We start from the raw sequence: 26,831 nt of genomic DNA, 5'->3' as shown, positions 1-26,831 counted from the left end.
CAGGAATCACTGCCTATATCATCAGCGTATCCAGAAGAGTCGGATCAAAGTATCTCTGGGCTTCTGGATCCTTCGCAGATGAGACATTCTCCATATGGATGGAGAGGTAATAACTGAAAAAAATCCTAAGGTGGCCCACAGTACAATCATAGGCCCCAGAGCTGCCAGTCTCCCTAGCAACTAGGATGTGGGAATATGCCAGCCAGGGGAGGACCAAAGGCAGGTCCCAATCACACTGTCAGTCTCTGCATTCTTCCTCTATCTCCCTCAGTAAAAATCTGGGTCTGGGTCTGGATCTGAGATAGAGTGAACCAGGGACAACAACAGATCCAGCAGGAGATATGGGGAATTGGCTTTTTTGTGGAGAACCTCAGTGGTCTATGGAAGAGGGAGAATAAGAGGATCTGTGAAATGGTCCCCGCCATGCCTTCTAGTATCTTCTTCCTGATGGGGAATGTGGAAGAGGATCTCAGAGTTGGGGAAATAGGCCTTCTCTTAGAACACAAGTGCCTTGCGTTCTGTTTCTTTAGTTCCACCATAACATGGAACCAAAAAAGAATCACTAACTGACTAAACTAACAGCTCACACTAACTACTGAGAAAAGATGCTCTGGCGAGAATGAAGAGGTTCACAGCAGTCTGTGGCATGCAATTGGAAGGAACTGAGGTGGGGAGAACGCTCTGCACCTATAAAGCCTTGCCCTCAGTACATCAGTGATGCTGACGGGAGGGTCAGGGAGGAAAAAAAGAGTGCTCTAGCTCAGTGGTGCTCAACCTTTTTTCATTTGCAGACCCCTAAAACATTTCAAGTGGCAGTGCAGACCCCTTTGGAAATCTATTGTCTGTATATATAATTGAATTCTGTTCAGTTTTCAGTCTAAGTGGACCCCTTAAGACACAGTCTGCAGACCCCAGGTTAAGAACCATGGCTCTAGTGAACACTACTAGTAGGTGCTACTGCAAGGCACCACAAGGTGGCACAGTTCCTCAAGTGGGCATATGCAGAGCCACCCTGCTGCCTGTGGAGTTTGGGCTGCTGCGGGGTCCCCCGCTGCCAGCAGCAGCTGGTCAGCTGTGGGGCCCCCCATGATCACAGAGGTCACTGGAAGTCACATATTCCATGACTTCCACAACCTCCGTAACATAATCTTAGCCTTACTTATGGCCTGATCCAAAGCCTACTGAAGACAATGGCAATCTCTATCTTGACTTCAGACCCTTAGAATGGAAGTACCTTCTTATACTTAACTATGGAGTTACAAATGCAATGCTAACATCCACACCAACTCTGGTAAACATATGATCACTCAACATAGAAATGTATGGCCCTTCCTTTGAAATTTTTCCCAATGCCACTCATCTTTACAGAAGGTGATGATACAGCCATCAACCCCTCTTCTCTTAATATCCAAAACCTTCAAAACATGCTCCTACCCTTTCTTCCACCCTAGGGTTTTAATCCCATGTTAATTCCCAATTGGGATTTAATGGACATTCAACTAGAAGACCGATCATATCATTTAAGTACCTTAAATGGTGTAACAAATGGATAAAAATCTGGTAAACATCATTTCAAAAATAGTTTAAGATTCTCAGTATTTGAAGTACCAAAATCATGATAAAGGCTAGTTTGCAGTTATAAAAATTACAATTTTAAAAGAGTAAATTAATCAGACATTTTTAGAGATTCTATAAAGTATTTCTCTCGAGTAAATATCCATCACCAAAAAATAGCTGAATGCCTACCAAAAGTTCATAAGTTGTGTTTGGTTGAGATACAATAGAAATGAGACTTACAAATTTATCCTATTTTCAAAGCAACAGATTAAGTTACCTGGAAGATACTTTGAATTAACGTAGTCATCTGTGTTTCTTTTTGCAAGTTTCTACATAGTCTCTTTAACATTTCACCCACTTCCATACTCTCTAGTTCCTCTTTTTGTTTTTTCTTCAGAGTGTGTATCTGTAGCAGTTTGTGTTCTCCAGCTTGCTTTAGTGCTATTCAATTCACAGAAAATGAAAGATTAGAACTAGACTGGATAAAATCCTAGCAAACATACTGTAGGGAACAATTCCTGGACTGACAGAACGATGTCCCATCTGACCTAATATATTTTGCTCTCTTTCTAATTTTTATGATTCTGTGAAGAGATTGTTCAAAGAAAAGTTTGGGCGCCCTGGATTTCTAAACACACACATGCACTTTCCCTATGTCAAATTCCCTATGACAGTAAAAGAACAAAGCGATTGTTTTGTCAGTAGTTTTAACTAACTATGCCATTCAAAAGGCTGGTATGATATTTGTAAAGATCTGCATATAATTTAGTTTTGAAGAATGGTTTTAAAGAAATCAAAATCCAGCCCCTGGCCAAGTCATGTAGGCATGTTACAACCATTCCCTCTCCCCAAAATATTATTCTTTATGAATCAGACTTTTCCACCCAAACGTTACAGAAAGGTACAGTATGATAAAATGGTATGTAAAGAGATATTGTAAGATAGGGGTTTGTTGTACTAAAGCACTCTAAATGATGTTTAATAGGAAACAGTGGAATGAGACTGCATTCTTTTGAAGTTCTCCAGTCTCCTTGTTCTAAACCATAGTACCTGTCCTGTTTGACTGCAGACATTCAACATACCAGCTCACTTTCATGTACACATCATACTTAATATTTAGAAAGTTTTACATCTAGACCAGAGCTTTACAGTTATACAAGATAACGTAGTTGTCAGAAGACACTTTTTAAAGCTTGTCACAAAAGTTTGAGCTTACAATCTGAAAGATACAGAAGGTAGCAAGACAATATACGCTTGCTAGCAAGTTATATATACTTACCGAATCTCCTTTTTTTAATCTCATTCAGTTTTTCTTCCAACTCACGTGCTTGCTGTGTTAAAAAAGGGTTTGACATATTGATATTAATATATTGTCAATCTGTAGTACTGTTTAATAGGTACTAATCCCATACACAAAATAAATTAAATAGAACAATGAGGCAAAGTGCAGTTCTATGTAAAAAGGAACTTTACTGAGCAGACTCTCTCTTTGTATATTCAGTCACCTGTTTATTTTAGTGAAAAAATCATTTTTAAAATAAATTGTATTACTGTCAACAATAACTATGGTTTTTTGGTTTGTGCATCATTAAGTTCCAAATGCAGGACCACTTTTGCATTCCCATTGTTTTCAAATTCTGCCCTTCATTACACCTGTACAAGATCACGGACGACAACAGACCTGTGCAGTTGTAACTGAGGGGACAATTTGACTTGCAGAATATTTGTTAAAGGTGATGATACATGAACCAGGAAAAATCCAGCTTGACTTTCAGATCTCAAGATCAGTTTTGCATTTGACTTACTACTACACAATACTATGATTAAAATAAACAAACACTATACAAAGTCAGTAAGGCACATATTAGACTAAAAACTGGTGGACAGATCTCAAAAATGTAATTATCCATTCTGGCCTTAAAGTCTGTGAATCCACAACTAGCAGTCTTTTTAATTATAGACTACATCAAAACTGTAAATGTGGAACACACAATGCCTTTCAAAATAAAAACAACTTCCCTTTCTAGAATAGATTTAAATGCATCATGTTTCAGGCTCCTCACAGCAGTTATATCCCTCTGGCTAATGTCCCTTCAGCTCTATAGCTGTCGATTAAATTGCTATAGATTAATTTCCAGCAGATAGACAGTCCCAAACATAGATCTACAGCATCTATTATCCCCATCATAATAGGTTCAATATCAACATAAATCTCAAACCTAAGATGTTAAGAGTATAGACAAATTAGAGTTTTCTCCTAAAAGAATCAGACCACCTCTCAGAACTATGTTTAAAAAGGTATTTTGGCAACCCACTGAAGTCTGAAAATGATTTAATAATTAGTAATGCCAAGGATACTTGCCTGCTGAGATTCAAGTATTGCAGTACTAAGCATTATTATGTGTTTTATAGTTTCCAAGATCAACCTAATGAGGGAACAAATAATTAATTAATTACCAAACCATAAATTAACACTATGAACATTTTAATCATAATGATTTGGATTAGGGAAAGACTGTTCCTTTAGCATCATTAAAAGCATAATGTGCTTCTAGCACTTGAAAAAGTATACATTTATTCCCTGGGTATATTATGCTAAATACAGTTCAAGAAATCAATTAAATATTCTCTTTGCACCCTCATCAGATCATCAGGATATAATTTTCAACTGTTCTAGCACTGTGCAAAAGGTACACAACTTGCTAGGCATCAAGGTGATCGTGGCAGCATCATGCAAAAGAAAATCTAGGTTAAGAAGTAACCTAGAACTTTTGCCTTCAGGCTAGCGGTGAAGGCATCATGGAGGTGGAGCATTTTTATTTCCTAGAATGGGAAGGAAGGGTGTCCAAGCCAACTGTTCAGACAGTGTCCCTTAGTACCACCTTCTAGCTACCCAGCGGAACTGTGCAACAAACAGAAAGGGAAACGCATATTAAAAGTGACTGAGGTAGTTTGACAGTCTCTCTACTCTGGAGTGTCAGGTCCACCTCCCCACTCACCCATCGCACACAAAAAAGCACCTTACTTTGAGTCGGCATCATTGTGTCTCAGTTTGGTTCTGAGGGCATCTATAAGCTGGATCCTACACATGGTGCAGAAAGAGGAAAAATTCTGGTTGATGAGAAAGCCAAAGAAAAAACAAAACCTTAGATAAAGTTGAAAGAAAAACTGAGTTTGAGCATCTGTTTCTTCTCATGTATTTGGTGCATATGTAAAATACATCTCTACCCCGATATAACACAAATTCAGATATAACACGGTAAAGCAGTGCTCCGAGGGGGAGGGGCAGGGCTGAGCACTCCAGTGGATCAAAGCAAGTTCAATATAACACGGTTTCACCTATAATGCGGTAAGATTTTTTGGCTCCCAAGGACAGTGTTATATCGAGATAGAGGTGTACATGATGATACCCAAAATGCATTATCTGAGGATTTTCTTATAAATGGTCATTTAAAACAAAAACAAACCTCAAATATGCTCCCTCCAGGTTGTGTGTGTGTTAAAGTGAGAATGTCCCCCAACCACTCTTTAATTCTTTCAGTTACTTCAGTAATCCTACTTAATCCAAGACTATGAATGGGAGGAGGAGGAGAGGAGGTATGCAGGGACATGGATCTCTATGGGGAAATCAAACGCCAATGCAGGAGAGCCACCACTTTCCATACATGCTGCATTTTTATATAAAAATAATAATCTGTTCCTATGTTTCAATGAAGTTGTTGTTAATTATTAACAGTTGTTAATTATTTGTATTACGATAGCACCTAAGGAGCTTAACAGATCAAGGTCCCATTGTGAAAGGCCCTGTATGTAGAATAATGGTCTCTAACCCAGAAGAGTTTACAGTCTAAATAGACCAGACAGACAAAGACTTTGGGGGAAGGATTTAACGTACAAGCAGAGTGAACAATTTGATGGTCTGTGTGATGGCATGGAGGTCACCCCCTTTCAGTCAGGCATGGTACCACAGGTCAACCCTTCCTCACTTCCCTTCCCTGGGCTATAAACAAGAGTGCCCTTCCATCCCCTTTTAAGAGTCTCATTTATCGATAGCCATAAGCACAGGTAGACGCTCACTCAGATATACCCAGGGACATTCATCGCTTTAGCTTAAGCCCAACTAACAGTTTCTGTCTCCTTCCTTCTGGAGACTCTTCTTTCCTGTGCCTGAAAACCATGTGTGGGCCAGGAATGCTTCCTGGTTCCTTTGAGGGTTACCCCTTTTCAGTACTTCTGTAAGCAGGAATCCCCAGCTCTCTTCTTTGGAACTGGGCTGTATTAGTTAGTTCCATACTTTCTCCTTAGCCAGGAGTCTCCCCAGCTTTCCTCCCTGGAGCTAGGTTCTGTTAGGAAGAACTAGACAATCTGACTAAGCAGAAGCCCTCAGCTCTCCTCTCTGGAGCTGAATTGTGGATTAGCCAGCTGTGGGACATTGGGAAGCACTGCAGTATTTAAGATCTGAAGAAAGCTGTCATTTTGTGCTCAAGGAGTTTCTGAAGCCACTGAAATCTCACTGGAGATTTGGTAGAATAGTAGACAGGGGAGGGGAAGACACCTCTAGTGGAAATTAGGCCTGTTTGCACTAGAAAATTAGGTTGATTGAACTATGCTAGTCAGGAGTTTGAAAAATTTACACCCCTGAGTGGCGTAGTTTAGCTGACATAAATCCTCCTATAGACAGTGCTAGGTCAATGGAAGAATTGCTGAATTGCTACAGCAACACAGCTGTGCTGCTGTAGCATTCTGTGTGTAGACAAGCCCTTAGACTAATACAACATTTTTACAAGTGTTGCCACTTTCCTCAGCCCTCCCAAAAAAGATTCTTCTCTCTCATAAATTTGAGTCAAATCTAGTTTCTCTCTCACAAATTACTAAAGACTGTCATTTAAATCCATAGTAGGAAACCAGAGATATTTTTAAACTGATCATTCAAAAACAAATGCCTTTTTATTCAGTTCTGACCTTTCAATTATATACCTAAAAAGCTGATAATGGGAGGGAGGGGAATTTTGATTTATTATTTTATTTTGTGAACCGGTACCATATTTTATTCCTGTTAATTTCATTGATCTGTTGTATTATGAGCTTCCTAATAAATAGCTTAAAGAAGATCAATTCCTAGGTACCCAAGCTGGAAAAAGCAAACTTTATTTTCTTAATTTCTGCTTCCTGTTTCTCTCATTGAATTTCCTGCACAGTAAATACAGATTACTTCTGAAGTGTTAGAAATGTACAGTTTATGGGCCTATGCCTGCAAAGACTTATGCATGTAAGTAAGTTCTCATGTTAACAATCCTATTAACTTTAGTAAGGCTATTTGAATATAGATGAGAAAATTCATCTTTTCAGGATCGGGGCCCTTCCATGACTTAGGTTTGGAATATTCTTTGTTTTATCCTTTTCATTTCTTTTATAAGGTATATTTGTCTACATTCTTTTTGGCCACCTGTGACAGAGGCACATTGGTGGTTCATTATGCTATGTCAGCAGCTCTTATCAAGCCTGACATACTCACTACACTTAACACACTGTTGTCAAGATATATACTCACAAGATGGCATCTAAGATATCATTGGAAAACTAATAACTCACTGATCATTAATGTTCTTGCATGATGTATGTATGGAGGTGTGTACAAAGATATGGATATGTGCTAGAATTATGTTCTTAAAAAGTGTTTGGCAAGCAATGCATAAGCCCAGTCTGCCTTAGACAAAGGAATATGTATTTGTTTGTTTGACCAGCCTGGTCATCAGGCAGAGACAATGAAATTATATTTTCATAAAAGGTAAACACAGCCATCAGCTAGTAAGTGGAGACAGCCTCTTGCAGGAGTATGAACCTCAAATGATAAGCAATTGAATCAACTGACTGTATACAATATTACTGTATTATAAAAGTATATCAAGTAAAGTCTTTTATGAAAGCTAACACTTGTGATTAATACATACATTTCACAAAGATATTAACACTATATGAGGAATTATGGATACTTAATGATATAATAATTCAAAGTCTGTGACCAAACACATGGAGAAACAGGTTTTCTCCCAGACAGGAAGGAAAGGAACTAACTACCTGTCTCCAGTGAAATTAAGCAAGGTATGGCCAAAAACATTGGAAGCCCTATTTACATACAAATCAGCAAGGGAATGGGAAGTCCACAAGAAAGGAAGAATAGCATGCGGTCATCTGAGTCTGGGGAAAAATCTGAGTTTGGGTAGATATAAGGAGAGAGAAGACAGCATCCATCGCTGGACAGACAAGGGGTCAGAGTTCTTGCAGCCAAGGTAACTGAAGTCTCTGGGAACTGAATACAAGTGAAAAATCTGCTGAGGCAAAGATCTTTCATCTAGGAAGACAAGGGAAACCAGCACCTTGTACTTCTGTGGAATGTCCTGACTGAAAGTCTGCCATGGCTAGAAAGAAAAAGACTGGTAAGAAATTTACCTTGAACCAAGGCTTGTGGAGACCAGGGTGGGGCTGTTGTGTTCTAGGTCGGCTGGCGGGGTCAGAATGCTGAATCGACATTGTATACTTGTTTGTTGACTGTTGGTGTCTGGGCTGTGAGCCACAGCAGCAGAGTGTTTAAGGCATCCCAGAGTTACAGGACAGGTACCGACACAACCTCACTAGTGTGGATTGTACCTCAAAATGTGACACCACCATTGTAACATTTCTGATGTTAATTGCAACGCTAACTTCTTGGTTCAACATTAATAAAGTCTTATGTAGTTCCATTACTATTTAAACAAAATTTCAGAATAAAACTTAAAGAGGCGCTTTACCTTTGTAACACCAGTGTTTTGTTTTGATAGGAGACTTTCACTTGTTCCATTTCTCTTTCCAGATCTTCTCCGGCACTAAAAACAAATTGCAATAGCAGAAGACTTTAGAATTCTACAGACAAACAAAAACTACACACTTTAAATAAAACATGGTTACACTGCCTTCTTTTGAAGACAGACACTTTTCCAATATATTATTGATGAACTTCCCCTTTAAAAAGCAGAGGATGACTGATTATGGTACCATTGTGCCACTGGTATCACAACACATGTGTTCTGCTGTGCTTTGATACCAACTTGGTTTCCAGTACTAAAGGCAGAAATAATATTTACATAGTGATTTGGAAGAACAAAAGTTAAAGAGAACCACTAAGACCCACCAACTCACAGATTCAGGTCCCCTATCCCACAACTAACCATAGGGGGAGCTGGTAGCAACCCTTTCTTGTTTAAACTCTCTATTATGAAGTATTCTTGTGACCTTTTCTTTAAGAACCATCATCACCTGCACTGTCTGCAGCAGACCTTTAATACTCAGCAGGGAGAAATCCTCTAGTCTATAGAAGTGCCATTTCTTTGTCCCATGAAATTCCATTCAGATTTAACTGCTTTGTAAAGTGTAATTGGGCTCCTCAGGAAGATGTTGGTAGCCTGCAAACCCAATGAACATTCTAAAGAGCCCAGTCCTGCCGCCACCAACGTGGCAACAGCTAGGAATACTTCGGAGAAGCTATAGCAGAGCAGGGAGAGAGAGAGAAGAAAGAGGCTCGCCCCACTACTCTCCTGACCCCAGCATCTGGTCAAAGCTAACCCCTACTCTGAAGGCACCAGATGCAACAGAAGCTCCCTCAGCTCCCAAGGTGGCAAAGGGAGTGAGTCAGACCAAGCTCCCCTCAGCCACCCCCTGGATTCAGCACATGGTGCCAGCCCTCCACTATCAGAGTTAGTCTTGTTGCCCAAGTTGTAGAAGTTGGTGCTGCAGTAGTGAAAGCTGAGGATTCAAATCCTCATGATGGGACATGTACCAAATCCCCATTGTGTAACTAATAGTTTTGTTGAGAAAATTACACATGAAACAAACCCAAATCCCTAAGTTAAAAGAATGTTATTTAGCCTACAAAAATCAAGCACTTGAAATTTAAGAAGTGCCAGATTTATAATTGTCCATGCAACCTTAATTCAACCACACTGAGTATATGCAGATTTTTCCAATAGGACCTCTCTCATATTCCATGCACAAACTGGATGCACAAAAGGACTGAATTAAGATTGCATGAGCAATCATGAATCTGGCCAATTTTGCAACCTAGATAATATTATTGACTTTTTCCTATGTAAGGATATTTACATTGCAGAACTAACTAGCGCCACCACATGAACGTGTTAACTTTTTTCCTCTAGGCCATAATACTAGATGCTCCAGCTGTCCCTCAGTAATGCAAAACAGCACTCAGAACTAGTGCCAAAAACTGCAGTTATGTTTCTCCTCTGATTATGGTTGCTTAAAAAAAATATCTAACAGAACAAAAATCGTACTATGAACAGATTTAGGGATGGAGAAAAATCAGGAAGGGGAATGCCTTCACTTTTCTATTCATAATCAGCATTTTAAAGACCAGAAAGAAAACTAAGAACACATTTAGAGAATTCTGTATCTCCCACTGTTTGAATCATTTGGAATATTTGTTTGAAAACAGAATCTGTATTTGAGTTTCTGCTTTTGATGCTTATTTATCTGAACTCTTTAAGATATATTAGAAATATTCTGATCACTACATCTAGTTACAAGAGTACATTCCCTTTTTTAAAGCATCTTTATTATAAAAGTATAATTAATAAAAGAGGAACCAGTAACCTGAAAGTCCAATGTAGTTTTGGACCCTAAAAGCAACTTGCTACCTGAATGCCTAAAATAGGCAAAATACTTTAAGAGATGTACATAAGATTCTATTCTCATTTAAAGGTGGAATTTAGTTTAGCACTTGGATATTTGTAGCTAAATCCCAGCCAACGCTCTGAAGACTATGGGTATGAGAGAGCAGAGTCCACATCATATGAAAAAATATTTGAGAGGTGGAATAAAATTTCTCTGCTTATCCCTGCACACTCCACAAGTGAAATTAAAGCTCTGATAATTAATCCAACATTCTTATTAAAAGGAGAACAGTAAGAATAGAACCTGTCAACAGCTTTCCCCTTACCCCTATTTTAAAAGTTAAAAATAGTTATCAGAAGACATACGCCTCAATTAGCTTTTCTTCTATGGCTTGGTCTGGAATGCTTTCTTCACCTGCAAATCAATAGTATTTTTAAGTTAACAAGATTGAAAAAAAAAAATCTGTTTACACAGAATATGTGAGATGTCAGTTGAACAGATTTCTGAAAGCCTTTATTATAGTTTTAAACTTTGTGATGATATTGAAAAGGATCTAATTTGAAATTCCAAAACCACGCCATTGTCACAGGATTATAACTTTGCAAACAAAGAGGTTGGATGTTCAGTGCAAGAACAAGGTATTTAATAAAAATCTGAACAAGCATCTTGTTTGTAGAATAAAAAATTTAAAATGTTTATATTTATTATTGGTTTCTCATATTTTATTACTTTACTGCAATATCAGTCAAATTAAGATAAAGCATGCAGGTACATTATTTTCTGTTATGACAACATGGACATTTACTTGCATTGGATAGACATGGTGCAGAATGACAGAAGAAAAAAAGGTTTAAAGATGAATGAAGCCGGGAAAGTGATACAAAATAGAAAGTGGTGGAAGACTTCATTTGGCTCCATTGTTGCTGTGGAGCTAATGGACAGGAATCAAAGAAAGAAAGAAAGAAAGACAAAGAGACTTACCTGCATGAACTGTTGTATTATATTCCATAAGTTGCTGTTTTATTTGTTCTCTTAGTCTATAAGAGGAAAGAAAAGTAAATAAAAAAAGCATCTTATTTTATTTATTTAGATTTAAAACAATAAAAAGACACCTAATCTAAAGCTCTAGACACCCCCAAACATCATAAATACAAAAAATAAAATCCCAGATACTTCAAAAGGAAGTCAGACACCTAAAGAAACTCCTTTCCATTCATTTATTGTGGGAAGTATACCCTCAGCCCTCTCCAAAAATACTATCAAGAGAGTATTTTGCAGCATACCCAGCAAAATATTTACAAGTTCTGGGGTTTTTTTTTTGTTTGTTTTTTTAACAGCATCTGTTATTCTAAAGTTATCCCCAAACCAGTAGTGAATTACAATAGCACAGTCACTGTGATAACAATGACCTCGATGGACTCAGGTGACATCTTCACACAAGATGGGGGGAAAGTGTATTTTCATCAGGATAGATATCTTGATGTAAAATCCTAGTGGAGAATTAACCCAGGTAGTTCTTATTTTGATGTATGTAGGCGTGTCAATTCTATATCCCTCAGGTTTATTTCAACTACTTATGTTAAGGTAAGAACTACAGTGCCTTGCCTCCCCTAGGATCTCTCAGTGTAAAAACACATTATTTTGTGCAATGCAGATGTAAGCAGGGGGAATAGGTCCACTATTTGGAGAACTTAGCTGGCTTATATACTACCCCAGTGAAATGGGCTAGCGAAAGGATTGAAGTCCTCACTCCCACTTCCTTTACCCAGAGGCCTGCCTGACCTCGAGGGCTCCCCTTCCACTCTCCTGTGTGGCAGAGTTTTTGTAACCCCAACAAGGCTGGGCCCAGGATTTCTGGGGGACTCAACCCCCAATATTGTGGTAGTTACTTAGGGCAGGGGCTAGGGTGTCCTCACTCCAGGGTGCTCTCTCTCTACACTGGACATTTCCGTGACCCACTGATCATTACATACAGTTCAAAGCAAATACAATTTATTAAACAGCAATCAATTAAAAAAATAAGGAAAAAATGGGAAAGGTTCAATGAAAACACATAACCCCGCTCTGTGGCACGGGGACATCACAAACAGCATCACTGGAATGTAAGGGAAGTTCAGTCTGTTCCTCGCATGTCTCAGGCCCTGGCTGTGCTGCAGGGATGCTGGGGGTTGGATACTTGCTCTGGCGGTGACCACACACTCTCAGGGCATGCCTACACTTACCTCCAAAGCGATCGATCCAGCGTGGGTCGATTTATCGTGTCTAGTGAAGTCGTGTTAATTGACCACCGAGCGCTCTCTTGTTGACTCCACCACAGCGAGAAGCGAAGCGTAGGCAGAGTCGACAGGGGAGCGTCAGCAGTGTCTTCACTGCGGTAAGTAGCTCTAAGTAAATCAACTTCAGCTACGAAAATAGCATAGCTGAAGTTGTGTAACTTAGACCGACATAGCATGTCAACCCTCCTACCCCCCGCCTAGCGTAGACCAGGCCTCGGGCTCTAGGTGGCAGGACCCTTCTTTCCAGCATCAGCCTCTTCACTCCCCCACCCCTCGTCAGGGTGACGACCCCCCTCCAAGTCTGGCCTGCAAGGGCCTCCTGGCTGGGAGCATCTCCCTGTGCTAGGCCCACTGCCCAGGGTCCCCCCTAGCTCTCTCCAACTGCTCACTGCACCCAGCTCCACTCTGCCTCAGCACTGATGCTGCTGTGGCTCCAGCTCCCTGGGCTGGTTTTTTTGGCTCCTCTGGCTATGGTTGCTGCAGCTCTGCCCCCAGCACAGGACTGCTCTCTGGGCTGTTTCTGTAGCTCTGCTCCCAGCACTGACTTGATCCCTAGGCTGCTTCTCTGAGTGGCACAGCTCTGCTCCCCAGCTCAGCTCCCTGCTCTCTCCTTAGCTTGGCCCCACTCTGTCTGACCCAGACAATTGCAGCTCACATGGAGCCGGGACCCCCCCAGCCTCCTGACTCCCTCATTAGCCTGCTGGCCCTGATCTGGAGCATTGGCCTCTCCCCATTGCCCCTGGGGACTGTCAGTCTCAGGGTTTTGATTTCCCAGCGACCCTTCCCCTTCCTTTTGGTATTGGGAACTAGCCAACCAAGAAAAACCCCACTGACACAGACATAACCTCAGTTACACAGACCTTCACATGACAGTGTCATGCTGAAGTTTTACTGAGCATAGACACGAAGGGCTCCAGGCTTATCCCTTTACTCTTTCGAAGGGGACCCCAAGCTGATATTGCACCAGCAAAGCCACCAGACGGAGTTACTCTCTTCTCCTGGAAGGATCAGCAACCCGGAGGGGTTCAGATCTGGGCGGCCTGCATCCCTAGCTCACGTGGGCCCATGAGTCGGGGCTGGGCACGCGTCAGGGCCCGGGCCCGGGCGTGCCAGGGCGCTCCAGGAGCCGGTGGCACAGAGACCTGGCCCGAGGGTCATTTCAATCCAGGGCCCTGGGTGCGGCTCTGAGCTACAGGCCCGGCGGGGAGACCCGCGGGTTCGGCCGATGCTCTGGGGGCGGTGGAGACTCCCCCGGCCGCAGCACTGACCGGAGCAGGGTCACCAGGTCCAGCTTCTCGCCTGCCGCAGCCCCCAGCCCCGAGGCCGCCCCGGCCTCCACGGATCCACCGGCGGCAGCGCTATGAGCCACCAGCTTCCCCAGGGCTTTGGACGCGTCCCTCACTCGCTGTAGCGGCTCCATCCCGGCAGCAGCTCAACCGCCGCCGCGTCGCGCCTTCAAACCGCCCGCCGCCGCACGTCACTAGCGCCATCGATGAGCGCGGCCGGCGGCTACTCCTGGCTGGATACCAGAAAGCCTCCCGGTCGGTTCCCGGGATCGTAATTCGGCGTTCTCCTCTCAGGCCTGATGAGAGGGTGGTCGGGGCTGCGGGGGAGGGTCACGGCTCCAGCAGAAGGAAGGTTGCTCCTTAGCATGGAGTTGGTGGACAAGGCAGCTCTCTAGTGGTAGGTGTCTCCCTTTCCCCCCTCCACCCCGGCTTCCGGGGCAGGGTGGGGCACTGTTGTGCACTAGCCCCGCACCACAGCTAATCTGAACAGTGCATTGCATACTTTACCCGCCAGTATTTTTGCCCTCACACTAGACTCCAGCCAGGCTGTGAGACCTGGCTCAGCCATGTCCTTTTCTTTATCAACTTTTATACCCAGCTCATTTCACAATTCAGCCCTGTCCTGACATTTGACTGCACTGCTATCTTAAACACTCCTTTGCCTTCACTTTCCAAGCACGAAGGTGTAGCAATGTTTCACACTTGTTCCTGATTTTTAAGTGCACTTGCAGCATTACAGCTAAGTGTAGTTATTTTGAACAGGCTCACTGACAAATTCCGGGCCCCAGGGCACAACAGTCAATGGACCCCCACAAGCTGTGTGGATGTGATCCACTTGACAGTTGAGTGGTGCTGCACTTGTGCTGGCTGGTGCCCAGTAAGCTGCCAGCTATGCTTTTCCAGCACAGCAAGGGCTTCCACATGCCTGCCTGGTAGGGTTGCCAACTGTCTAATCGTGCACATCCAAAGACCCTTGTCCCACCACCTGCCCAACCCCTTTCCTAAGGCCATGCCCCTGCTCTAAGGCCTTGGCTGCTGCTCACTCCATCCCCCCTTCCTGTCCCTCTTCCCCACCCTCACTCACTTTCACCAGGCTGGGGCCAGGGTGTGGGGTGCAAGCTCTAGGAGGGAGTTCAGGTTCAGGAGGGTGTTCAGGTAGGGGCTCCAGGAGGGAGTGCAGGGTGTGGGAGGGGTGCATTCTCTAGGAGGGAGTTTGGATGGAGTGCAGGCTCTAGGCTGAGGTTAGTGCTTACCTCTTGAAACTGACCAGCACACACCTCTAGTAGCAGCTCCTAGGTATGGGGCCTAGGGGAGTCTCTGCACACCACAGTGCTGTCAGAGACCCACTCCCCAGAGATATGCCAGTTGCTTCCACGAGCAGCGTGGAGCAAGGGTGAGTAGGAAGCCCGCCTTAGCTGTGCTGCTGGCAGCCCCTGGGTAATTGCCCCCTTTTTATCAGGCCTGCTTTTGAAGACCATGTATGCAATCCCTTTTCTTGGAAGCTTGTGCAAAACCAGCCTGAGGTCTAAGAGTGATGCATTTATGTATACAGATCATGTAAGTAATTTTCCCTATGCCTGCTTTATAAGATCTCATTGAACAGATTTTTAAGTGTTCCATGTTTAATTTACATATACAAATAATTTGAACATTACCACCTCATATAAAGTCCATTTTTGTAACACTGACAGACCAGCCAACCTGTGTATGACCTGTAAGAAGAGCTATTGCACTTGTTTCAAGACAATTCACTTCTACATGAAGTTCAGAGATGTAGAAGACTAGCAATTATCAAGTCATTTGTAGTAATAGAAATTGAGTGTAGATACTAAATATATTTGTTTGTGTTTACACTGATTAAACTTTAACAGACTATAGGTAACCAAATAGCTTGTAGATGCTAATTCCCTTTCATGTCTTAATTATGTATGGGACTGTCTAGTTAACCTTAAGATCAAAAGGTGTGAAATACAGTAGGAAACTAATATCTACATAGTTAAGCTGAAGACAAATGTTATAATAGAGAATGGGTTAATTGCCATATGTTAGTCAGGGTAACTAGATTTATATATGCATGGTAAATAGAATGTTAGCATCAGTGATGGGACAGCATGTGCTAAAAAAAAAAAATCCTGTCATATGCTGTTCCTCACACTTAACAGTTGCTTCAGGTATAAAAGTGAAACTGTGGGCCTGATCCTTTCATCTCTAGCCTGCTTAAACTTTGAAGAGCTAAAAGATGTAGGATGGAGTGCTTCCAAATAACTATTTTTAATATGCTGGAAAATTCCTGGAAGGACTAACTCTACATCTAAGCTGCCTTTGCATTCTGATCTGTTGACATGATTAGAGAGAGACAGAGACACTGACTTTTACAAGTCAGCAGTTGATTCTAGCACCGCTGTGATCTTGAATGATCAACACAGAATCACTTGTATTTATATTGCTCTTTCAATCATATGCAACTTTTCTTGATACTAAATCTTAGATGTTATCAAGGTTTGGCTGACAACAGGATATTTAGATCCAACCTCCTTGGGAAGTAGTGAGCCTCATAAGTTACTGAGCACTTGATTCACCATGAGAGTGCAAGTATTACAGCAGTGAACTATACAACTAATGGACATAACAAGTAAACTAGTTGTCAGCTATGTCCATTACAACTCCGAATGGATTTATGGTGACCATGAGGCCACTTTTAATATTCCAAGATAGGAGTAGCAGGCACAATGTCATCTCTTTGTAAGAGACACTAGTTAGATTGAGACAGGCACCTGCCAATACTGTATCTCCTGTGGAGAGATTAAACTTTTACATTGCCAACTGAGGGATACAGTGTATTGTTCACCTACCCAGGCCATCATTGCTCAAGGCTGAGACACCCACTGCACTTTAGGTTAGAGGGGAAAAATGACTAGAGAAGCTGGACACCTGTAGCAAATTATACTCTCCCAGTGTTCTTAAAGATGAACCTATAGCTTGATGTTAGTAAAGCTGCACTATACGTTTACAGTGCAATATAACATTTCTGCAGCTATGATGGGAGAACTGCCCTTGCTCTGGCAAATACAGTTGGTACATGTGGGATCTGTTTTGCTATTGACACTTTCTCTGGCACTATAGGGCCCCATTGATCTTCTGCTCTTAGTGCAAGAGTTTGTTTAAAACAAAAAACCCCACAAGTTGAGAGAGAACACCTGCCCCCCTGAGCACCCTAGGTAAATGTACTAGAGCTACAAGGTGGGTGAGAATAAGCAATCAGCCTCCTGTTTTAAGATTTGTCACTGGAAAGTGATTATACCTTAGACATCATGATAGGAAACAGAGTAAGAAGCATAAAGTGCTTTATTAAAAGCTTTAGGTGAAGGACAAGATATTATATACACACACAAAACACATACAATGGCACATGGTGCCAACTTTAATCCAATTCTGCTAGTTTTATATATAAAAAAAGTTATACCACTTTTGACACAGGCTTAGCCAGATCCTGTATGACTGTAGAGTTTAGCTGTGGAAGAGTGCTAATCTTAGCATTTTTGCTGCTGGCATATTTGTTCTTGACTGTCTGAAAGGAGAAGAAAAAGTGAGGTTAAATCTTGCATATTATAAATTCCATGTGTTTGGAGGGGGGCTCAGTTTCCAGACATAGGACAAGAGCTGAAAATTGGTCAGCTTGTGCCATGACAGACCTATGAACAGCTAATATTCAAAACCCACCTCTAAGCAAGCTTTTCCATGAGCTCATACCAGAGACTGTCTACACTAGGCAGGTAGATCTGAGTGTCTGTATTTACCTGTTAAGCTTCATTAGCAGCCAAGTTTAACAGTGAGCAGTTTGTTGGGCTAAGTGTTCTGTATTACTTTGTTCCCACCTTCACCATACCCATCCTGTAAAGGAAAACAGGTTCCTTACCATGTGCTTTGTAAGGCCCCGGTTCACTAGGATCACATTCTTTGCCATATGTTGCATGACAGGGTGAAGAGCACTCTCAGTGTAAGACATGTAGTGTTGTAAAGTTGGTGTCTAAGACAAGGAAACTAGAGTTATTCAGTAGTTTACACTAATCCTATATTAGCTATCATCTAGAGGCAGAGATCTGCTCCTTAAAGTAAGGAGCATGATCTACACCTGTGTTCCCTTTCCGGAGTGGGAAGATGTCATGCTTTCCACAAGCCTATCTTATTTAGGTGGAACTTGCTTAGTACTATGACCAGAGTTCCCATTTTGGGAAATGGAACCATGCACCCTAGCCACTAAGGTAGGCTGGAGTGTAGTGTAGCTTACTGCAGAATTCAGTGGGGGGTACTCCTTGTACATTAATTGTACCCACTTGATCAGTTTAGTCTCAAACTAGCAGGCACCAAGCTTACCCACACTCCACCATCAAGAACCTTTAGAGCCAAGCAAAAAGCAGCTGCAGCAATCTGGGATGGAGGGTAGTGTACCATTTCATAATCCACCAGGGATAATTCCATCAGATATTTGGCTAGAGTGTGCTGTTCTAGGTCCACCTAGAATGAGAATCAAGCATTAGTTGTCTCTCAATAAGCCCTGATGGGGGAAAACAAATGCATTCTACTTCTTTTCTACATCCCCTGGAATAGGATTGTCCCCAGCCCCACATCTCTCTGTTGCATAGCTTATGAGAGAGAGAGAGAGAGAGTGTGTCTTGTCCCATTATTAGTGCACCTATTTTTGCCATCTGTGGGTTCTCCTTTAGGACTGTACTAGCAGCAGCTTAGTCAGGTCTGCAAGCAACTCCATTCCCCTGAATACCAGTTGTGTTTGTGCATAGCTCTAAAGTGGCAGCTAGCTACCAGCCAAGACAAGAGACTTGCATTTTGGAGAAGCTAATACAGATGGAATTGTCCATTTATGAATACCTTCAGATCTACTTGCAGGTGTGCTAAACTGATATGTTCCCTTTAATACAGGCTTCAAGAGCCTCATGAATTTTACCTCTCCAATCTTTGATGCCCTCCTTAGAAAGTGCAGTGGCAGAGGGCGACCCAAAGCAAAGTCTAGAGCTTGTAGAATCTTCCTTTCCATTTGTTTGATCTGGGACTTGGTGTAAGTGTGGTCTGTTACAAAGGCAAAGTCCCCAATTTCAGGAGGATACATTTCCTCATACTTGCTGGCGATAAACATGGCTGTGACACCAACCAGCTGCAACATCTTCTTGGGCACACTGTTGTCCTATAGTACGAAAGTGTTTAATACAAGAATTACACAAGCCAATAAGCATATTTGTCACAGGACAGCTGGCTACCATGCTGATGAAGTCAGGTTTAAAACTAGAGTCTTTATACTACATTTAGTTTACGGTCAGTGTCAGTCACACACAAGTTCCTGGCCAGTTAGGAGGTAGTGAGAGTTTTAATTCCATAAATTGCTAACTTTAGAAAGGGGTTACAGGAAAACAAGAAGCTTCTAGATTAGATGCAAGAAGGATTATTCATTTCAAATACAAAGTTTGTGCTCAAAACTTTAGTATCATTAAACATGACTGACTGGACTACTTAAATCTGAATTTTAATTTCAAGAGGATTATTAAAAGCAAATCAGCCTTTGCTATAGTGAGTGCATAACATTAAGTAACATTCAGCATGTGCTGGGTTCAGAAGTTGTCATTTATCTGCTATATGCTGGAAAGCAATGGAATCATGGCAAAGGAACAAGGTACCATGTCATGCCCTTACCTGCAGGAAGCGATCAATGATGGCAGCAGTCATGTACATAGTTTCTGAAAGTAGTCTGAATTTCACCTGAACCTGCACAAGCCAGTCAATTAGGATAGCCCGCATGTTTCCAGTAACTTCCTGGCCTGCCAGGTATTTTGGTCTGACATTTTGTTGCTTCTGCATGGAAGGAATATTTGTTACTACAGCAATTCTTGCATGGGAGGAGTATTGGCACTACTATAGACCCTTTAGAAAACTGGAGGTTGCTAGACTTGACCAACAGAAGTACATAGTCTACCTTCTTTGGCCAAGAGATATTTGAAGGCAACAGCTAACAATTACCATGTACTACTTTGCAATAGTAGAGTAAATGCCAGTGCTGGTAGTTTTTAGTACACTAGTTCTGTGATCACTAAAGTTTTCAGAGTCTGTTAGAGCTCTTATATGTAGTGTATTTGTAGCATGTCAGTCACAGGATATTAGAGAGAAACATGGTAGGTGAAGGAATCTTTTATTGAACTGAATTCTGTTGGGGAGAGGGAGAGAGGGGCAGAGCAGAGCTGTGTCTCAGAAGCTTCTCTTACCAAGAGAAGTTGGTCCAAAAATAAATATATTACCTCACCTACTTTGTCTCTAGAAGGTGGTTAGATTAAGAGAAATGCTTGCCTCAAGGAGTTGCTGAGACTCCTGCACCTTAGGAGTACTACAAGACAAGTCTAGGACTAGAGGTCCAGTTTCCCAAATAGCCATTGCACCAAAGATAATGAGACACATACTAGAGTCAGGATAAAGTAGTTCATACCAACCTCAAGGTCTCTCAGATAGCCATAGATGTCCTTTACATATTCACTGCAGAGATTTGGGTCAGCACCATCATCTACATCTACATCTTTCACTTCAAGCAAGACATCAGAAAAAGCCTGGCACAGCATCTCCTCTCCTGGCACACATCCAGAGGTCTCCATGGGGCTTGGGGATGGAGACTCCAACTGGGGAGAAAGTTTAAGATTGAGCACCTATAGCTTCTACTGAAGACTCAGGGAGGTGGATTGCCTACATCAATGGGAAAACCCCTCACATGGATAGGGTCTACACTGAAGAAGGGCTACAAGTGCACCTGTAGCCTTTCAAGTGTAGGTAAGCTCTCAGATAAGGCCCCATTCGTGCAGTAATTTATCTACTACTGATGAGTTAGTCAAATAATCCACTCACAGACTGCTAATTGAATCCACCTCTGCTTTTATCCTTCCTCCAGGGAAGGGAGCTTATAGGTGATGGGAGAAGTAGGCTGCACAGGCAGAGGCTCCAAGCCATGCAGGAGTCAGTGAGGTCATGGTAGGTGTGGAGTGTGAAGCAGCGTGTTCCTGCTCCAGGCTCAGAGCTAGCTCAGAGCAGAGCTGCATGCCTGGGGGACTGGCACCGCACAGATACCTTAGCAGGCTCAGGGACTGGCTTCTGCTCCTTAGCCGGCTCGATCACCTTCTCCGCAGCTCTCGTGGCTTTCCTGGGGAGGGGCTTCACCGCAGCGCTGGGGGGCTTCGTTTCCTGAGGCGAGAGAAGGGGGCGTGAGCGGGCCAGGCTCGGGCTGCTCAGGGCTCCGGTGGGGGCAGGCGCCAGGCCTTACCTTTCTGGGAAGCGCTTTGGGCGGCTGCTCGCCCACTTTGTTGCCGATGTCGCCCAGGGCAGTTCTCGGCCTGAGGCCGGGCTTGGCAGCAGCCGCTCCCCGCTTGGCAGCGGCCACATTGCTCTTCACTTGGTTCTCGGCGTTGACTCTGGTGTTCTGCGGAGAAGAGCGCCGGTCAGCGCGGCAGGTCTGGGCGGGAGGGGACACTGCGGCACCTCCAGGCGGTAACTTGCTCGGGAGCAGCACAGGCCCCCCATCCTCCCAGGCCATGGCTTAGCCCAGGGCGAGCCTGTTGGCCGGGCTTACCCGAGCCTGCTCCAGGCGAGCCAACACTGGGGCGTGGGGGGGAATGACATCGCTCCCTGCAGCGGGCCGGGGGATGGAGCCGTAGCAGCATCCCGCGTGGAGGCGCATAGGTCCCCGCTTATACAGTATCTGCCCCCCACCCCGGAGAAGGAAGGGGCGCAGCCACCCATCCCCCTCCACGGGGGAAGCCCGGCGGGGCCCCAACCCCTTCTTCCCCCACTTACCCTGCTGATCCGCAGCGCCATGGCCCCACGCGCCTTCTGCACCACAGAGCCCTGAACCCCGGCTCCGCCGCTACCGCTTTTGCTGCCTGGCCTGGGGCGAGTGACTCTCCCGACAGCTGCTCACGAATGCACGATTCCCTAGCAGCTGCCGCCGCAGGTTTAAACCACGCACCGAGCTCCGCTCATTGGCTGCTCCCTTGTCTTCTCTCCATCCTCATTGGCCGCTCCTCGTTCCACCCCGAATGCGTTTCCGTGGAGACCAGGCGCTGATTCCTCAAGACGTTCGAAAAGGGGGTGGGGCCATCGGGGGGGGGGGCTGTTTGTACCACGTGACACCTTGTTGCGGTTATAATTTCATCTCTGAAGCGTGGGCCTGTGTAGGTTGGAGCCTGAGGGTGGGAAGTGGAGCCTGGCTAGATCTGTGGCTGACAGTCTTTCAATGGTCCTGTACTGTGTCCATTCTCGTTCATTAACCCAGAAATTCTTAAAAGCAAACTTCGCCTTGGGGAAGCATGATAAAGGGGATTGCACTCAGAGGCTTGCTGTGTGAAAGGGGTCACCAGAACGAAAATTTGAGAACCAGTGCGTTAGACATTAGTTGCATTTTACTTTTATTTTCTTGTGAATTTTATGCCTCATTACTTGAGTAACTTAAAACCTATCTTTCTGTAGTTGATAAACTTGTTTTACTATTTTATCTAAATCAGCGTGTTTGGATTGAAGTATTTGGGAAAATCCATTTGAGAATTTAGGATTTGTGCATATCATGGTCTATTAATAAAATTGCAGATTTTATATGAGCTTGTATTGTCCAGGAGAGGACTTGGCAATACAAGGCATACACTTCTGGGAGAAAGTCTGGGAGTGGTAACTCAGGGCATATCTGTACTACAAACTTAAGTTGACCTATGTTAGGTCGATTTACAAACACCGCAGTAATTACTGTATTTTTCATGCCCATGCTGCCATCCTTCTGTTGGTGGTGCACATCCTCATCAGGAGTGCTTCCACCAACTTAAGAGGGGCAGTTGGGGGGAGGGGCTAAGAGCTTGGCTACCATGGGGTCAGGCTCTAGCTGGAGCCCCCCCCCCCCCACCCTGGGGTGATGGGTGTAGTTGTGAGCCAGGCATGGGGTTCACAGCAAGAAGCCTACTAGCCTTTCTTGAGAAGAATGTCAGTCAGCAACAGATGTAAGCAACACACTGTCTACATGGACACTGTCACCCTAACTACACCAATATAAGCCCTAAGCAGTGTAAAAGGCATCCCAACCTGAAAAATTGAGGGGACACAGCATCAGTCCAGATTGTACCCTGAGTAATGTCACAGTGGCCTGCAGCGCCAGGGGGAGTCAGGTAGTGTGTGAGCTGTGTGGGTGTGGAGTGGGAACACGGAGGGTAGCCCAAAGGAAACTGCAATGGGAAATTGAGGGTGGGTTGGGTAGAGAAGGAAGAGTGGGAAAACTGGAACAACTCTGGAGGTTTGATGGGAATAGAGGGAGTCAGGTGGATCAGGAGCTTAGGAGTAAGAGTGAAGCAAAAGCGGTGCAGGAGAGGTGAGCTAGATGACAGAGATAAGATGCCACCCGGCTGCAGATAGCTGAGTCAGGATTGGTAAAGGTGCTGGAAGGCTGAGTGGCAGCCCCCACAAGTAGTTTAAAAAGGGGCAGAGCGCTGGATGGGCTATGGAGTCTGCTTGTTTTGCTTGCACAGTACCGTGGTCTTTAACCTATGGACAACTCTACGTGTGAGGGAGCCCGTCAATGAGCCATCGAACTGCCTACCATCAGCAGCATCCCTTACATTGTTCTCCCATTCCAATGCAGGGGAAAGAGAACAGATAGCTTGATGGTGTGCTATCCCAATACATGTAATGCTGTACATCACTATTTTCAGTTTATCTTGCTCTTACTGGTTGGACTGTTTTCCACTGTTATATTATGCACGTCTGTGGAAAAATTGGCAAATTATTTATATCATAATTTTCTATAGAAAAAATAATGTATTTTTCTGATCAGCTCTAATAATTAACTTGTGATTCCCCAATGACAGGATAGAGCACAATGAATACAAAGTCTTACAGAAGTTGCCTGAGAGGTAAGGAGTTGGGGAATCTCTGACTTTCACTTACTCCCAAAGCGAAGCTCTCCTGCAGAAGTCCTGCCCAACCACGGACAGGGCAAAGTTTGCCTCTAGAGCAAGCTGCAGGTTTTTGCAGAATAATATTAAAAGAGAGGAAAAATCCTGGAGGGTAACTGATCATCATTGTATCTCACAGAACTGAGGAGGAAACCACTGCCTGCACTGGCATAGGCTACCCCAAAACATGTAAAGATAATATACTTTTACAGAAGAGGGGCATCTTCCCACCACATTAATTTTGTGGTATAGGGATATGGACAAAAAGAAATATGCAGTATTGTCTTAATTTTCACATGCTGCAACCAGTTTTAGATCAAAAAGCAATGTGCATTGTGAGTTATAATGGATTTCCATAAAAAGCTGTTAAGTGTTTTCAGAAGAAAGTCTCTGTGTCTAGGTATCAGACACCTACTAAAACAGCCAATTTTTACACTTTACAACAGGTCAGTATGTTTCTTTGAAACTTGTAAGAGTTAAGTGTACATTACAAGCAGTAATAGAGCTCATGATTAACAAACCATAGTGCTGTAATATTGACTAATATGAGCAGTAGCAGTCTGTGTTCATCTTCTGCACCCTGAGAATGTTGCAAAAGGTAAAACTGAACCTTCTATAGCATTTCAAATCTGCCCATTTATACATCTGAGATGAAAAAAATCATTAAAAAAATTGCACAAGTCAAGATGCAGTACACAAACATTTAAAAAATTTTTTTTGGCTACACTATACATATACATTACTTGCTGCCACATATACAAATGAGATAGTTGCTGTTTCAAAGATGAAACTGATTTAGAACATACCATGAAACACTATCTTTACCTGTACACAAATTAAATTACTAGACCAGGAACTTGTATGAGCTGAAAAACTCTCTTATAGTCCAGTTCTGCTTGATGGTGCAGTGAAACCTGAATCCTTTGCTTAAAAATATGGTTATAGCCTGAAAAGGGTTTCTATGGAAGCAGCAGAATGTCTCTCTTTGACTCTATCGTGATGAGCAAAAAAGGTGGGGTTTCTAATTGTTAGCCTAAAACTGAAGAGCCCTCTTAATGCTTGTTAAGATGCAGGGTAATATGTTTGAAAGCCTGATAGCTGGTCCTATTGTAGGCTAGAGTGAGCCTAGGCTACACCACTGTCACGTAATGTTTTAAATGCGCTTGCCTAGGTCTTAGGCCTTAACATCACACCTTATTGTCTAGATAACATGTCTAGACAAGACTTTAATATGCATTAAGAGGTCTTTTCAATTATTGATAACTTGAATGAAAAAAATCATACCTTTTTGCCTAGCAGTACATGCCAGTGGCTTCCTGCTCAGGTTGGTCAGTTTACAGTCAAAACTGCCAGTACTGCAACTCAAACTTGGCCATGATGTGTAAAGGTAGTCCCAATCATTTTGTTTGAAAGACCTGTTCAACAGTTTGTCACCACATTACTCTCCTCCTCTGATAATCAGGTTTAAGTTGCATGATAGCTGTGAACACATAAGGCTACTAGTTCCATAGCTGGCCAGAGCCATCCAGAAAAAACTGAGCAATGAAAAAATGAAAATCAAAGCAGAAAAAAATCCCCTTTGCACATTGAATTTGTGTTAGGATCTGCAAGTTAGTGGTTTTCTTTCTAGCTCACACACCATCAATAAAATAAATGCAATCAGAACATTAGAAGTTCTGTTGATGTACTCAGAAGACCATCCTGATCACACTTGCAGGGCTGTATTGGTTCTGTAGCGCTTACAGAAGTAAAAACTTAAAAGTTGCGAACACAACTGAATATAGACACATAAGATTGGTTGAGTAAGGAAGATTTTTACAGACTTCTTTTTCTGGCCACAACTACACTTTAAAAAAAAACCAGTGGCCATAGAAATTATTCTAATTCAGCACTAGTGGAAGAAAAGGGAATGGTATGGAACTTCCTTGTTTAAACACGCATATACTGGAAATTAATACGGAAAGCAAGAAAAAGTCTGATCACAAAAGAAGTTGGTTTGCTAAATGATATTTTAAACTATATTGTTAAATTTGATATGATACAGTAGTTACTAGGTCATTGTATGCTAAATTCCACCAACACTAATTCAAGTCTTTCATAATTAAGATTAAAATGTAAGAATTCAGGTACCTTCCCCAAACTGTATGAAGAGGACAAGCTTTGTGCCACAATAAAAATCGTGAGCAAATATGTGGACTAAATGATGAAAGAACTGCTCAGTTACATTAAGTTAACCATTGCATTATGCGATTGCTGAATTTGAAGGACACATTTAAATGTTTTTAATATAGGAAGAGGAAAAGTAGGAGTGGGGCACAGGGAAATAAACTGATAGCTTTAAGGAAGTTTGTCTCCAACAACACAGTAAGAAACAGGTGCTCACTTAACTACTATAGATTATCTTATTACCAGGCTTCTGCTAACAGAATAGTGAGTAAGGCTTTTCTTCTGTTGTGTGTATATATTGGCTAAAGTAAATATTTTTCACTTAAATTTACACATTTTGTATTATCTTGTAAAGCCCCAGCCTGTTCATATTGATTACAGGGACATTTTACTAAGTACTATATTTACAATGGTATAGTTTACATAAGTAAATCTGTTATAATGAGACATAATATACTAAATCCAGTCTATGGGTAAGTTTTTGGAACTAGATGACAGATTTAGGGTAGGCTCCATTACCTAGCCACAATAGAAAGCGGTGGTTTTTTTGTCTAGACATGGTACGTGTTCAGTTGATGGAAAGATACCATTCAGCTTTTCCTGAATATTGTGAGCTTCTTCACACCTATTCCAAAGAGTCTTCCATGATAAACAAGGTACTGAAGAGTTCACTACCAGCTCATTCAGCTGCTCCTCCTCCCTCCTTATGAATTAACTTCAGTTGACTATGAAATAGCTCTTTGCACAATACTGAGATATTCTACAATTTTCTATTCAATGCCACTGAACTTACATATATAAATTGCATGAAATTCCACAATTAGTTACCCTGTCAAGGATTAAAATCTAGACATCTAAAAATAACTGGCTTATACCATTTTAACAAGAGCAGCATGGCTAGAGGA

At 42.6% G+C, this 26,831-nt stretch overlaps 2 protein-coding genes and 1 long non-coding RNA gene across 5 annotated transcripts in view; 1 reads left to right on the top strand and 2 right to left on the bottom strand.

Annotated features, from left to right (window-relative positions):
• Positions 1 to 14,010, bottom strand: part of CENPH (centromere protein H) — a 17,616-nt gene extending 3,606 nt beyond the window's left edge. Inside the window, exons 1-8 of one of the 2 annotated variants that reach the window (XM_039543553.1) lie at positions 13,766 to 14,010; positions 11,203 to 11,258; positions 10,587 to 10,635; positions 8,346 to 8,420; positions 4,583 to 4,639; positions 3,920 to 3,983; positions 2,837 to 2,888; positions 1,835 to 1,998 (exon numbers count right to left, since the gene is read on the bottom strand). In XM_039543553.1, the coding sequence (XP_039399487.1) occupies positions 1,835 to 1,998; positions 2,837 to 2,888; positions 3,920 to 3,983; positions 4,583 to 4,639; positions 8,346 to 8,420; positions 10,587 to 10,635; positions 11,203 to 11,258; positions 13,766 to 13,917 (669 nt within the window). In that variant the 5' untranslated portion in view covers positions 13,918 to 14,010. The remainder of the gene's footprint in view (positions 1 to 1,834; positions 1,999 to 2,836; positions 2,889 to 3,919; positions 3,984 to 4,582; positions 4,640 to 8,345; positions 8,421 to 10,586; positions 10,636 to 11,202; positions 11,259 to 13,765) is intronic. The other variant, XM_039543552.1, reaches the window with a different exon arrangement.
• Positions 14,010 to 26,831, top strand: LOC120407690. Of its 2 annotated transcripts, XR_005600193.1 has the most exons (4): positions 14,010 to 14,180; positions 15,243 to 15,340; positions 23,674 to 23,718; positions 26,482 to 26,831. It is a non-coding gene; the product is annotated as an uncharacterized LOC120407690 (long non-coding RNA). The 2 variants fall into 2 exon arrangements; XR_005600192.1 differs by lacking the exon at positions 26,482 to 26,831 and having other exon boundaries at positions 23,674 to 24,520.
• CCNB1 (cyclin B1) lies at positions 17,177 to 21,783 on the bottom strand. The gene is made up of 9 exons (XM_039543551.1): positions 21,623 to 21,783; positions 21,093 to 21,248; positions 20,900 to 21,013; positions 20,275 to 20,457; positions 19,487 to 19,645; positions 18,747 to 18,983; positions 18,158 to 18,298; positions 17,700 to 17,810; positions 17,177 to 17,351 (listed from the first exon to the last, which is right to left on the bottom strand). Exons 1-9 carry the CDS (start codon positions 21,641 to 21,643, stop codon positions 17,241 to 17,243), a joined length of 1,233 nt encoding a protein of 410 aa, XP_039399485.1. The 5' UTR covers positions 21,644 to 21,783; the 3' UTR covers positions 17,177 to 17,240.

Source organism: Mauremys reevesii, linkage group 6 (genome assembly GCF_016161935.1).
Source record: "Mauremys reevesii isolate NIE-2019 linkage group 6, ASM1616193v1, whole genome shotgun sequence".
Classification (NCBI taxonomy): domain Eukaryota; kingdom Metazoa; phylum Chordata; order Testudines; family Geoemydidae; genus Mauremys; species Mauremys reevesii.
The sequence above is the reverse complement of the archived record's forward strand: the minus strand, read 5'-3'. Positions and strand labels throughout refer to the sequence as shown.

What these genes read in the sequence shown, in the direction of transcription:
- CCNB1 (XM_039543551.1), bottom strand. Translation starts at nt 21,643, where the DNA reads ATGGCGCTGCGGATCAGCAGG. An exon ending in CCAAAGCGCTTCCCAGAAAG is followed by an intron (nt 21,014 to 21,092) that starts GTAAGGCCTGGC and finishes CTCTCGCCTCAG; the next exon opens with GAAACGAAGCCCCCCAGCGC. An exon ending in TTCTTGATGGTGGAGTGTGG is followed by an intron (nt 17,811 to 18,157) that starts GTAAGCTTGGTG and finishes TCCTTGTCTTAG; the next exon opens with ACACCAACTTTACAACACTA.